Genomic DNA, 12,444 nt, shown 5'->3' on the forward strand with positions numbered 1-12,444 from the left:
GAAGAATTTTTTTAACCTGATTTTTTTGGTTATTTTAATCTGGCTAATTTTTTTTTTCTTTGTTGCTTAGGATGAACTTTTTTTTTTTTTTTTTGTGTGGTAGTTTTATGAGAGAATAAGTGAAATAATAATGATTTAAATGTGATATTTCGTTTTATTGACTTTTTAGTCTATTTTATCTTTTAATGGGGCTAAATTAGTCGTAACCATATTATCAAACGAAGGCTAAGACTTTTTTTTTTTTTTTTTTGAAAGCAAATAAAAGGAGTAATAGTGAGATGGTTGGTGGTTTCTAGTCGCGAAGCATGGTTGTTGATTGTGGAAAGCAGTAGCCAAATGTGATTGTTGGACATAGGAGGTGGTTACTATAGATGGTTGTTAAATGAGGCCACTTGCAAGGGTGACTGGGGATGGTGGTGGTTGATGGTGGTGTGATGAATAGTGAATGGTGGTAGAACAGAGTGTGAGAAGGGAAACGAAATGAGAACCTTTCTATTTTTTCTTTTTTCCTAAATCAGTGGAACCAACAGAAAACAAAAATAGATTCCAAAGTAGTATTTTTTTTATTTATAATTTTCAAAATTTTTATAATTATAAACATAAACATTAAGGTGTTAGGTATAGTTTACTATTTTTTGTTCACAAAAAAAAAACATTAAATTTATTTTTTTTTAATAAAAAAATAAAAATAAAAACATGTTTTGTATATACGTACTTTAAAATTTTATTTTGAAAGCTTGTGGGACAAGTGACCGGCAGAATGTAGTGGTTGAAAGTGTATTGTCAATAGACAGAGTTGATCGTTGGAGGTTTTGACGATAAGAGGTGGTAAATACAGTCAAATATGACAGCCGACCGCTAGAGATGTTGATTAAAGGTCGAATTTAATAAATTTTGTCAATTGACACTACAAAAAAACTTGTTTTTTGCGACGGTAAACGGCCGTCGCAAATGCCCAGAAGCCCGTCGCTAATGTCTTTTGCGACGGTAATGTGGCTTTTTGCGACGGTAAGGGGGGGTCGCGACAGACGGGGTTGCAAAAGACCTTTGGCGACGGTATGTACCGTCGCCATTAGTTTCTGCGACGGTATGCCAAGTTTTTTGCGACGGCATTTTTCCCGTCGCAAATAATGGTGGAAAAATCACTTTTCGCGACGGCACGTAATTCCCGTCGCTAAAAGTGATTTTTTGAGACGGGAAAATTACCGTCGTTAAAGGCTCTGGCATCATATAAGTATTGGCGACGGCATGGTTTACCGTCGCTAAAGGTGTCCTGTACATTCAATAAGACAGCTTTTGCGACTGTGTTGGTACCGTCGCAAAAGCCTATTACTGGTTTTTGCGACGGGTTCTTCTCCCGTCTCAAAAAATAAAAAAAAAATAAAAAACCCTGTTGATAAATTAATAAAAAAATTAAAATAACTTGTATTAGATAAAAAATTGAAAAATTACAGAATAATATAAATACGTACATAAACAAAAATTGACAAATAATGAAAATTAATAATATTGTTCAATTCATAGCAATACAGAAATAAAAATTCAGAACAATAACGTCGCATAATACATACATAATGTTGCTCCCAAATTTAAATAACATAAATCAAAATCAAAATCAAAATCAAAAGTTTTCGTTTTCATTCGTTCGTGGGTTACAAAAACAAAAATTAGTCATAATCTTGATACGCCCGCATTCCAGAAAAAAGCCAACTGCTACTCAGGAAATATCTGAAAAAAACAAGATAAAAATAATTAAAAACCATATAATGTGTTAATATTTTAATTATAGAAAAATATAAAAAAAAATTGATTACTATATAATTAGAAAGATAGTTTAGTAAATAATTTTAACAAACCGAAATCCGGCTCTAACTCCCAAACCGGGAACCCGATTCGAGCCCCGTCTTCTCCCACAAGTCTCTCGTGCCTAGGCGGTCGTGTGTGCCAAGTTTCGTGCTAAACCGACGCCGTTTGGTGATTTTGGGGCGTTAACGCCTCGAATTCAAATTTCTTAAGGAAGTTGTTTACCTAAAGTGAAATCCGGCTCTAACTCCCAAACCGGGAACCCGATTCGAGCCCCGTCTTCTCCCACAAGTCTCTCGTGCCTAGGCGGTCGTGTGTGCCAAGTTTCGTGCTAAACCGACGCCGTTTGGTGATTTTGGGGCGTTAACGCCTCGAATTCAAGTTTCTTAAGGAAGTTGTTTGCCTAAAGTGAAATCCGCCTCTAACTCCCAAGCCGGAAACCCGATTCGAGCCCCGTCTTCTCCCACAAGTCTCTCGTGCCTAGGCGGTCGTGTGTGCCAAGTTTCGTGCTAAACCGACGCCGTTTGGTGATTTTGGGGCGTTAACGCCTCGAATTCAAGTTTCTTAAGGAAGTTGTTTGCCTAAAGTGAAATCCGACTCTAACTCCCAAGCCGGGAACCCGATTCGAGCCCCGTCTTCTCCCACAAGTCTCTCGTGCCTAGGCGGTCGTGTGTGCCAAGTTTCGTGCTAAACCGACGCCGTTTGGTGATTTTGGGGCGTTAACGCCTCGAATTCAAGTTTCTTAAGGAAGTTGTTTGCCTAAAGTGAAATCCGACTCTAACTCCCAAGCCGGGAACCCGATTCGAGCCCCGTCTTCTCCCACAAGTCTCTCGTGCCTAGGCGGTCGTGTGTGCCAAGTTTCGTGCTAAACCGACGCCGTTTGGTGATTTTGGGGCGTTAACGCCTCGAATTCAAGTTTCTTAAGGAAGTTGTTTGCCTAAAGTGAAATCCGGCTCTAACTCCCAAGCCGGGAACCCGATTCGAGCCCCGTCTTCTCCCACAAGTCTCTCGTGCCTAGGCGGTCGTGTGTGCCAAGTTTCGTGCTAAACCGACGCCGTTTGGTGATTTTGGGGCGTTAACGCCTCGAATTCAAGTTTCTTAAGGAAGTTGTTTACCTAAAGTGAAATCTGGCTCTAACTCCCAAACCGAGAACCCGATTCGAGCCCCGTCTTCTCCCACAAGTCTCTCGTGCCTAGGCGGTCGTGTGTGCCAAGTTTCGTGCTAAACCGACGCCGTTTGGTGATTTTGGGGCGTTAACGCCTCGAATTCAAGTTTCTTAAGGAAGTTGTTTGCCTAAAGTGAAATCCGGCTCTAACTCCCAAGCCGGGAACCCGATTCGAGCCCCGTCTTCTCCCACAAGTCTCTCGTGCCTAGGCGGTCGTGTGTGCCAAGTTTCGTGCTAAACCGACGCCGTTTGGTGATTTTGGGGCGTTAACGCCTCGAATTCAAGTTTCTTAAGGAAGTTGTTTGCCTAAAGTGAAATCCGCCTCTAACTCCCAAGCCGGGAACCCGATTCGAGCCCCGTCTTCTCCCACAAGTCTCTCGTGCCTAGGCGGTCGTGTGTGCCAAGTTTCGTGCTAAACCGACGCCGTTTGGTGATTTTGGGGCGTTAACGCCTCGAATTCAAGTTTCTTAAGGAAGTTGTTTGCCTAAAGTGAAATCCGGCTCTAACTCCCAAGCCGGGAACCCGATTCGAGCCCCGTCTTCTCCCACAAGTCTCTCGTGCCTAGGCGGTCGTGTGTGCCAAGTTTCGTGCTAAACCGACGCCGTTTGGTGATTTTGGGGCGTTAACGCCTCGAATTCAAGTTTCTTAAGGAAGTTGTTTACCTAAAGTGAAATCTGGCTCTAACTCCCAAACCGGGAACCCGATTCGAGCCCCGTCTTCTCCCACAAGTCTCTCGTGCCTAGGCGGTCGTGTGTGCCAAGTTTCGTGCTAAACCGACGCCGTTTGGTGATTTTGGGGCGTTAACGCCTCAAATTCAAGTTTCTTAAGGAAGTTGTTTACCTAAAGTGAAATCCGGCTCTAACTCCCAAACCGGGAACCCGATTCGAGCCCCGTCTTCTCCCACAAGTCTCTCGTGCCTAGGCGGTCGTGTGTGCCAAGTTTTGTCCTAAACCGACGCCGTTTGCTGATTTTGGGGCGTTAACGCCTCGAATTCAAGTTTCTTAAGGAAGTTGTTTACCTAAAGTGAAATCCGGCTCTAACTCCCAAACCGGGAACCCGATTCGAGCCTCGTCTTCTCCCACAAGTCTCTCGTGCCTAGGCGGTCGTGTGTGCCAAGTTTCGTGCTAAACCGACGCCGTTTGGTGATTTTGGGGCGTTAACGCCTCGAATTCAAGTTTCTTAAGGAAGTTGTTTGCCTAAAGTGAAATTCGGCTCTAACTCCCAAACCGGGAACCCGATTCGAGCCCCGTCTTCTCCCACAAGTCTCTCGTGCCTAGGCGGTCGTGTGTGCGAAGTTTCGTGCTAAACCGACGCCGTTTGGTGATTTTGGGGCGTTAACGCCTCGAATTCAAGTTTCTTAAGGAAGTTGTTTACCTAAAGTGAAATCCGGCTCTAACTCCCAAACCGGGAACCCGATTCGAGCCCCGTCTTCTCCCACAAGTCTCTCGTGCCTAGGCGGTCGTGTGTGCCAAGTTTTGTCCTAAACCGACGCCGTTTGGTGATTTTGGGGCGTTAACGCCTCGAATTCAAGTTTCTTAAGGAAGTTGTTTACCTAAAGTGAAATCCGGCTCTAACTCCCAAACCGGGAACCCGATTCGAGCCCCGTCTTCTCCCACAAGTCTCTCGTGCCTAGGCGGTCGTGTGTGCCAAGTTTTGTCCTAAACCGACGCCGTTTGCTGATTTTGGGGCGTTAACGCCTCGAATTCAAGTTTCTGAAACACAAAGATGTATTTTAGCTTAGAATGCAAAGATAAATTGTATACCTGATCTTCTGGTGGTGGTGTATATGGATTCTCGTCTTCTGCAGATTCCCTAAATGCCCGGTGGCCACTCGATGCATCAGGAACCTATGTTAGTCAGTGCATAATGTGTTAATCATATTCGAATTTCATACATAATCTTGAGTGAAAATTGAACTATCAAACAATTGTGATGTTTATATGGAACCTGTCTGTTGGGATCCACACTCGCCCCCTGTGACACAAGGGCCATCATCTCAGCTCTCATCTGCTGCAAATGTGTAGAGAACTCTGCTCGCAGCTCCTCCCTTAACTCATCCCTTAGCTCAGCACGAACCTGCTGCGTGATCTGATCAATAGTCGATGGATGGGGTGTTGACTGTGATGGCCCAGCACCATCCTTATACACCACTCTGCGAGGCACGATTCTCCCGTATGTGCGACAATATCCATGTCTGTCATGACCTATCAACTCATGGAAAATGGCATTCCTAGCCTCCAAAGTCCGACCATCCTCAGGTAGCATAGAGAGTTGACGATTAAACTCATCCTGTATTGAATAAGACACACAAGTATACGCGAAATTAAGATGGTTGACACACAAAAAATAAACTTTAAATACAATCAAAGGTGTTTGGAAACTACCAAGGTCTGGATAACCTCTGGGTCATCTACTCTACGTGTCATAAGCCAAACATTCATCTTATCAGTAGACTCCCCCTTACTGGTCATCTAAATTTTTTTTTAGAAATATGAAAATTAGAATCCAAATAATTTGCAAATATACAATGTTTATTTATATAGAAAAATAAAACAATAAAATGTAAACCTCATGCCGTATCTGAGAGAAAGTAGTACGCCCTGTGGTATGAGCTATGCCGTGAGCTCGCCGATTTTTAGCGTTCCTACTTGCAATTTTCTATAACAAGTTCAACAAATGTAAGTATGTAAATATGATTTGTATGTTTACATATCATAAATATAACGTAATTGTATACCTCAGCATCGGAAGTACGCCAATACTCTACAAGTTGTTCCCACTGGCTTGGCACAACGTTCATAGGAACATCATCCTTCAGATTAGGATCAGAGCTTCTAGGCTTGAAATACTTAGCCTTAAGCTTGTTCTTGTGATCCTTCCATATGCTGTTGCAGTTTTTCATGCAGATTGGCTTGTACTCCTCTGGACATATATTCAAATTGTCCTATAAAACACAAAGTTTAAGGCTAAGTATAACACAAATTTGGAATTCGAATTTGTGGACAAAAATATACTTTTACCTTCACATCCTTCCAGATAGCATCAACAATATCATCAGGCACACTGTTCCAGTCAACAAAAGTAAGAGGAACAATGTTACCATTCCGGACAATAATGCCAAGTTGAGTAGTTAACTTGGCCACGTTATCTCCTATTGGGCAGTAATTTCCATCAAATTGTATGTGCAGCTTTTTACCAGTACCCCACTCTTTAATGCCCTTGGCACATCCTCTACCACGCCTAGTCGAGGTCGATGAAGAACTAACATGACCTGCGATATACAATAATAATAAACAATATGCAATGGTAACAACCAAATGCAAATTTAAATAATGTGAATACAAATCATATCAAATAAACCTGATGTGGGCTGTGAAGAAGTCGAAGGGTCTGCAAAATACAATGAGAATAAACAAGTTATATATAATGAGCATAAATAAATGTATGTGTAAATAATTTTCATGCAACTCAAAGCAAATTTAAATACCTGCGGATGGCTCATAAGCTGATGATGATAGCTGCTGTGGTGCCATTGATGGTGGACGCACCGATGGTAGGCGTGGAGGCCGAGTACATGGTAGCTGCTGTGGTGCCACTGATGGTGGTCGATACGGTGGTAATGGCCCCTCAGATGCTGGTGGCACTAATGGCCCCTCCGATGCTGGCCGATGTGATGCCTCCTCTAATGGTGGTGCTACTGATGTCCTGTTATGTAGCACATCAGACATCATGCGCCGGGGATGATCAGGCTTCCTCTTCCTTCCCATAATAATCTTCAAGCAATATAACATTAATTGACATTAGAAACATAGACAATGGTTTGTCATCAACTATAATATGACATGATTTGAACTAATACAATTACAAAGACAAAGTAAATTAAGAAATTGATGATTAACTACAACCTTGGCCTTAATTGAATTACTAATGTTGATTACATATCAGCCTATTTGAACATCAACTGTTTCCCCTTCTGCGGCTTCCCTCACCCAACCAACTTCTTCATCACGAAGCATTATATTTTCTTCCAATTGTTGGCTCATGTATGGCTCGATTTGTGGATCAGTTGAACTCATATCAAATAAACCTCTTTGAGACATCTTCACCACGACTTGCCAGTCTGGTTGTAACGGGTCTGCAACATACCAAACTTGCTCTGCTTGGGACGCCAAGATGAAAGGTTCATTGGTAATTCGATCATCTCGGTACAACAAATGATTGAAGTTCACCAACGTGAAATTGAAGACATCTTCTTTCTTTCCGTGAATGTTGTCAATCCAATCACACTTAAACAACACATGTTTCTTCTCATTGGAATATCGAATCTCAACAATATCTGTCAATTGTCCATAATAGTACACAGACCCCAGACGAGGATTCTTGTCTTTTCGACTAGCATAACTTATGGTATCTGCCTTCAAAGCTACACCACAATTTTGTGTGGCTCGACGATCATCCATGGCCTTTACTCGATACCGAAACCCATTCAGTATATACCCGTTGAACCTCCTTGCCAGGTTATGAGGACCATTTGCCAATAGAATAAGCTCTTCAGAAAGTATGACATCAGTAGTCCTTCGCAAAGTTTGGACCTATTTAACACGAAATGTAAAATTTAAAATGTAGATCGACTTAAGTAACTAGAATCTATAGAGTTAAATACATACATGTTCCTTGAACCAAATGTGAAAAGTTTCAAAATGTTCACGCCGAAGTTGATGATCGTCGACACGAGGCATTTTGAGCTTAAGTACTTCAAGGTGTTTGCTGTGTAGATTGAAATTTTAGTTGAAAATTCAATAAACATAATAAAATATTGAGTGAGTGACTTAACCTACTTTATGAATGGTTGAACCGCGCTTGTATTGCATAAGATGTACCGATGAGCTTGTACCCAAGAAGTATTATCAAGATAAAAGCTTGTGTTTTCACCAGTAGCATGACCCAAATTATCAGCACCACTATAGTTCCTCACGGGTCGACTAGATTTGGTTTCCACATCACTGAGATATTGTGCACAAAAATTCATGCATTCTTCCATAAGATATCCTTTAGCAATTGATCCTTCAGGACGAGCTCTATTACGCACGTATTGCTTCAAAGTAAGAAGATACCTCTCAATTGGATACATCCATCGAAACTGAATCGCTCCACCCAATAACGCTTCATCAGCTAGATGTATAGGCAAGTGCTCCATTATATCAAAAAAACTCGGAGGAAATATTTTCTCTAGATGACAAAGTGTTACAGCGATACGATCTTTAATATATTGCAAATCCGTCGCACGATTCACTTTCGAACACAATTGTCTAAAGAAATTGCTCAATTCAATCAAGGGTTCAATTACATTCTTCGGTAACGATCTGCGAATAGCCAATGGAATAAGTTGTTGCATCAGAATATGACTATCGTGGCTCTTAAGACCCCCAATGCTTCTATCATGTAAGCGCACACGACGTGATATATTGGATGAATACCCGTCGGGAACTCTTACTTCCTTCAACACTTTCAAGAACAAATCTTTCTCATCCTTGGTCATCGTGAATTGTGCTGGTGGTAAATAGGCTTTATTCGACCCTCTTAACTGCAAATGTAGGGGTTTTCTAATATTCATATCTTGTAAATCACGCCGAGCATTAACACCATCCTTCGATTTTCCTGCAACCCCTAATATTGTCCACAACACATTGTCACAAACATTCTTCTCTATATGCATCACATCGAGGTTGTGTCTTATTAGATTGTGCTCCCAATATGGCAATTCATAAAAGATACTCTTTTTCTTCCAACTATGGGTGCGATGTCCAGCTTTCTCCTTCTCTACCTGTCTCCTATGCCTCTCCTTAAGGTCATCCCTATTGTATTGGGTTAAAATACCCTCAGATTCTAATTGTAGCAACATCTCAGTTCCAGACAACAATTTTGGTTTGAGTCTGACTTCCCGACTACCATCAAATGATACTTTATCCTTCCGGAATTTATGGCCAGTAGGTAAAAATCTGCGATGACCCAAGTATGATTGTTTCCTCCTATGCTTCAACCAACACGATGTAGTTTCCTTATTGCAACAAGGACATGCATATTCTCCTTTAGTGCTCCATCCTGACAAGTTTGCGTATGCAGGAAAATCACTAATTGTCCACAGTAAAGCTGCATGCATTTGAAACATTTGATTTGTTGATGCATCAAATGTTGACACACCCTCATTCCATAGTTCTTTCAACTCCTCAATCAACGGTTGCATATAAACATCAATCTTGTCACCAGGTCCTTTCGGGCCGTCAATAAGCACAGATAAAATTAGAAATGGTTGCTTCATGCACATCCATGGCGGCAAGTTGTATGGAATGAGCACAACAGGCCAAGTGCTATGAACTATGTTCATCGTCCTGAATGGGTTAAAACCATCAGATGCTAAGCCAAGCCTTACACTTCGGCAATCATTACTAAAGTCAATATTCCGACGGTCAAAATCTTTCCATGCAAGGGAGTCAGCAGGATGCCTGAAGACACCATCATCAGTTCGTTCCTCTGCATGCCATCTCATTAACTTGGCCGTCTTGGATGACATAAACAACCTCTGCAACCTTGACTTTAAAGGAAAATACCTCATCTGTTTTGCAGCTACTTGTTTGCCACCTGTGTTAGGACCATTTGAACCACCATCACCATTTGATTTCCATCTAGAACTGTTGCATATGACACATTTATCAAGATTGGCGTCCTCGTTTCGAAACAACATGCAACTGTTGGGACATGCATCCCACGTCTCATACGTGAAGCCCAAATCTGTTGTGACCTTTTGAGCTTTATAATATGAGTCCGGGAGTTTCACACCCAACGGAAACGCCTCATTCAATAACTCAAGCAACATGTCAACAGACTTGTCCGTCCACTGATTAAGCACCTTCAAATGTAGAAGTCGAACAATGAATGACAAAGATGTGAACTTCTGACAACCCGGATACAATTCACTTTGTGCATCTTGAAGAAGTTTGAAATACTTTGCAGTCTCTGCATTTGGACCGAGCTGGGGTTCAGATGCACGGGGATCAGGCCCCTGTGGTTCATCACCCTCAACACTTGTACCGACATGTGGATTTCCCATAGCCCCTTGTATCATTCCAATCATATCATCTCCAATGTCTAAATTAGCTAATGTTTCATTCTCTCGATTACTATGCAGAGATATGTAAGATTCCCCATGATTAATCCAATGTTTGTATTTTTTAAAAAAACCATTCAAAATCAGATGCTCCCGTACACCATCTCGTACAAAATAGTATCGATTCTCACACTTCCTACACGGACAACTGATCATCGAACCTTCAACCCTATTGGTGTAGGCAAACACAAGGAATTCATCAATCCCATTAATGTATTCACTCGACATCCTATTTGGCAAATCAATCCAACTCTTATCCATCATCTGTACACATCCACAAGAATATCTCACCAAAGTAACTCTAAATATAATACCTACACATAAATATTCACTCGACATCCTATTTGGCAAATTAACGAAATGTCTAAAATTCCTATTTAAGAGCATATGATTTGGAAAAAATAAAAAAATAAAAAACTTGAAGGATTGAATGGTAAAATTGATAATTTATGGATGAAATAGAAAAAAAAAATGATAATTTAAACTTAAAGGATTAGAGCATATGATTAGAGCATATGATTTTGACAAACTATTTCTAATTAGAGCATATGATTTTGACAAACTATTTCTAATTAGACAAACTATATATATATGCATATAATTTTTACTGATTTTGACAAACTATTTCTAATTAGAGCATATGATTTGGAAAAAATAAAAAAATAAAAAACTTGAACGATTGAATGGTAAAATTGATAATTTATGGATGAAATAGAAAAAAAAAATGATAATTTAAACTTAAAGGATTAGAGCATATGATTAGAGCATATGATTTTGACAAACTATTTCTAATTAGAGCATATGATTTTGACAAACTATTTCTAATTAGACAAACTATATATATATGCATATAATTTTTACTGATTTTGACAAACTATTTCTAATTAGAGCATATGATTTGGAAAAAATAAAAAACTAAAAAACTTGAACGATTGAATGGTAAAATTGATAATTTATGGATGAAATAGAAAAAAAAAATGATAATAGTTGAAGAGATATAAATGAAAACAACCATAAAAATAATTAAAAAAACTTAAAAACACTAATTGATAATAATTGATAATAATTGATAAATGTTGATAATAATTAAAAAATAAACAGTTTTATATATATATATATATACATATATATAGACAGATTTATTAATAACCATGAGACAAATCTGTTATATATAGACAGATTTCAGATTTATATACATATATATAGACAGATTTATTAATTAAAGTATGTTCTTAATTAAAGTATGTTATTAATAAACAGATTTATATACATATATATAGACAGATTTATATATATATATATAGACAGATTTATATATATATATATAACAGATTTATATATATAGATTTCAGATAAACAGATTTATATATATATATAGACAGATTTCAGATTTATATATATATATATAGATTTATATACATTTCAGATTTATATATATATATATATAGATTTATATACATTTCAGATATATATATATAGATTTATATACATTTCAGATTTATATATATATATAGATTTATATACATTTCAGATTTATATATATATATAGATTTATATACATTGCATATATATATATAGACAGATTCATATATATATACACAGACCGAGAGAGAGAGAGAGAGAGAGAGAGAGAGAGAGAGAGAGCATACGCAGAGGGAGAGAGGGTCGTCGCCGGAGCACCACTCTTGTCGCCGGAGCCGTCGCCGCCGCACCACCGCTGTCTTCCTCGTAGGCCGTTTGGGAAATTTGGGGGTGAAGTTAGGGATTTGGTGAGGAGGATCGAGCGGGAGGCAGAAGGAAAAAGGAGGGTTTTTTTTTTTGGACTTTTTGCGACGGTATGATGTACACCGTCGCAAATAGAACGAAAAACGGTGCCGTTTGCATTAATCCTTTTTTGCGACGGAAATTTGCCGTCGCAAATGATATATGCCGTCTCAAAAAAAAGGTTTTTTGCGACGGTTTTATTTACCGTCGCTAATACTTCCCCATTTCCGACGCCTCCGCTTAGTTTCATTACCGACGGGTCAGTACCGTCGCTAAAGGCTATTATTTGCGACAGTAGAAGTTACCGTCGCAAAAAACGGTTTTTTGCGACGGGGGGCGCGGCGTCGCTAAAAACCTCGTCTTGTTTGCTATATTTTCCTGTAGTGTGATTAAAACGCTTTAAAAATGAAAGTAAACACTAAGTGGTGTTTTGAAAAGTTGGTATAAAGTTGATTTTTTTGGTTTATTTTATTTTTTTGTGGGTAAAAAAATATGAGAGGTGATGTGACCAAAAATGAGGAAAAAATTAAAAATTGACTTTTTATTT

At 39.4% G+C, this 12,444-nt stretch overlaps 2 protein-coding genes across 2 annotated transcripts; both read right to left on the reverse strand.

Moving 5' to 3' along the window:
• Window positions 1-1,483: 1,483 nt before the first annotated feature.
• Window positions 1,484-11,911, reverse strand: LOC145798474 (uncharacterized). Its single transcript, XM_082886063.1, has 10 exons — window positions 11,783-11,911; window positions 6,456-6,741; window positions 6,329-6,358; window positions 5,989-6,239; window positions 5,706-5,912; window positions 5,537-5,626; window positions 5,353-5,439; window positions 4,916-5,257; window positions 4,732-4,815; window positions 1,484-1,728 (listed from the first exon to the last, which is right to left on the reverse strand). The coding sequence occupies exons 2-10, from the start codon at window positions 6,733-6,735 to the stop codon at window positions 1,714-1,716; spliced, it is 1,386 nt and encodes a 461-aa protein (XP_082742189.1). The 5' UTR covers window positions 6,736-6,741; window positions 11,783-11,911; the 3' UTR covers window positions 1,484-1,713.
• LOC145798473 (uncharacterized) lies at window positions 7,492-10,625 on the reverse strand. Its single transcript, XM_082886062.1, has 2 exons — window positions 7,807-10,625; window positions 7,492-7,735 (listed from the first exon to the last, which is right to left on the reverse strand). Exons 1-2 carry the CDS (start codon window positions 10,518-10,520, stop codon window positions 7,624-7,626), a joined length of 2,826 nt encoding a protein of 941 aa, XP_082742188.1. The 5' UTR covers window positions 10,521-10,625; the 3' UTR covers window positions 7,492-7,623.
• Window positions 11,912-12,444: the final 533 nt, after the last annotated feature.

Source organism: Camellia sinensis, chromosome 9 (genome assembly GCF_055761805.1).
Source record: "Camellia sinensis isolate YWXY chromosome 9, ASM5576180v1, whole genome shotgun sequence".
Classification (NCBI taxonomy): domain Eukaryota; kingdom Viridiplantae; phylum Streptophyta; class Magnoliopsida; order Ericales; family Theaceae; genus Camellia; species Camellia sinensis.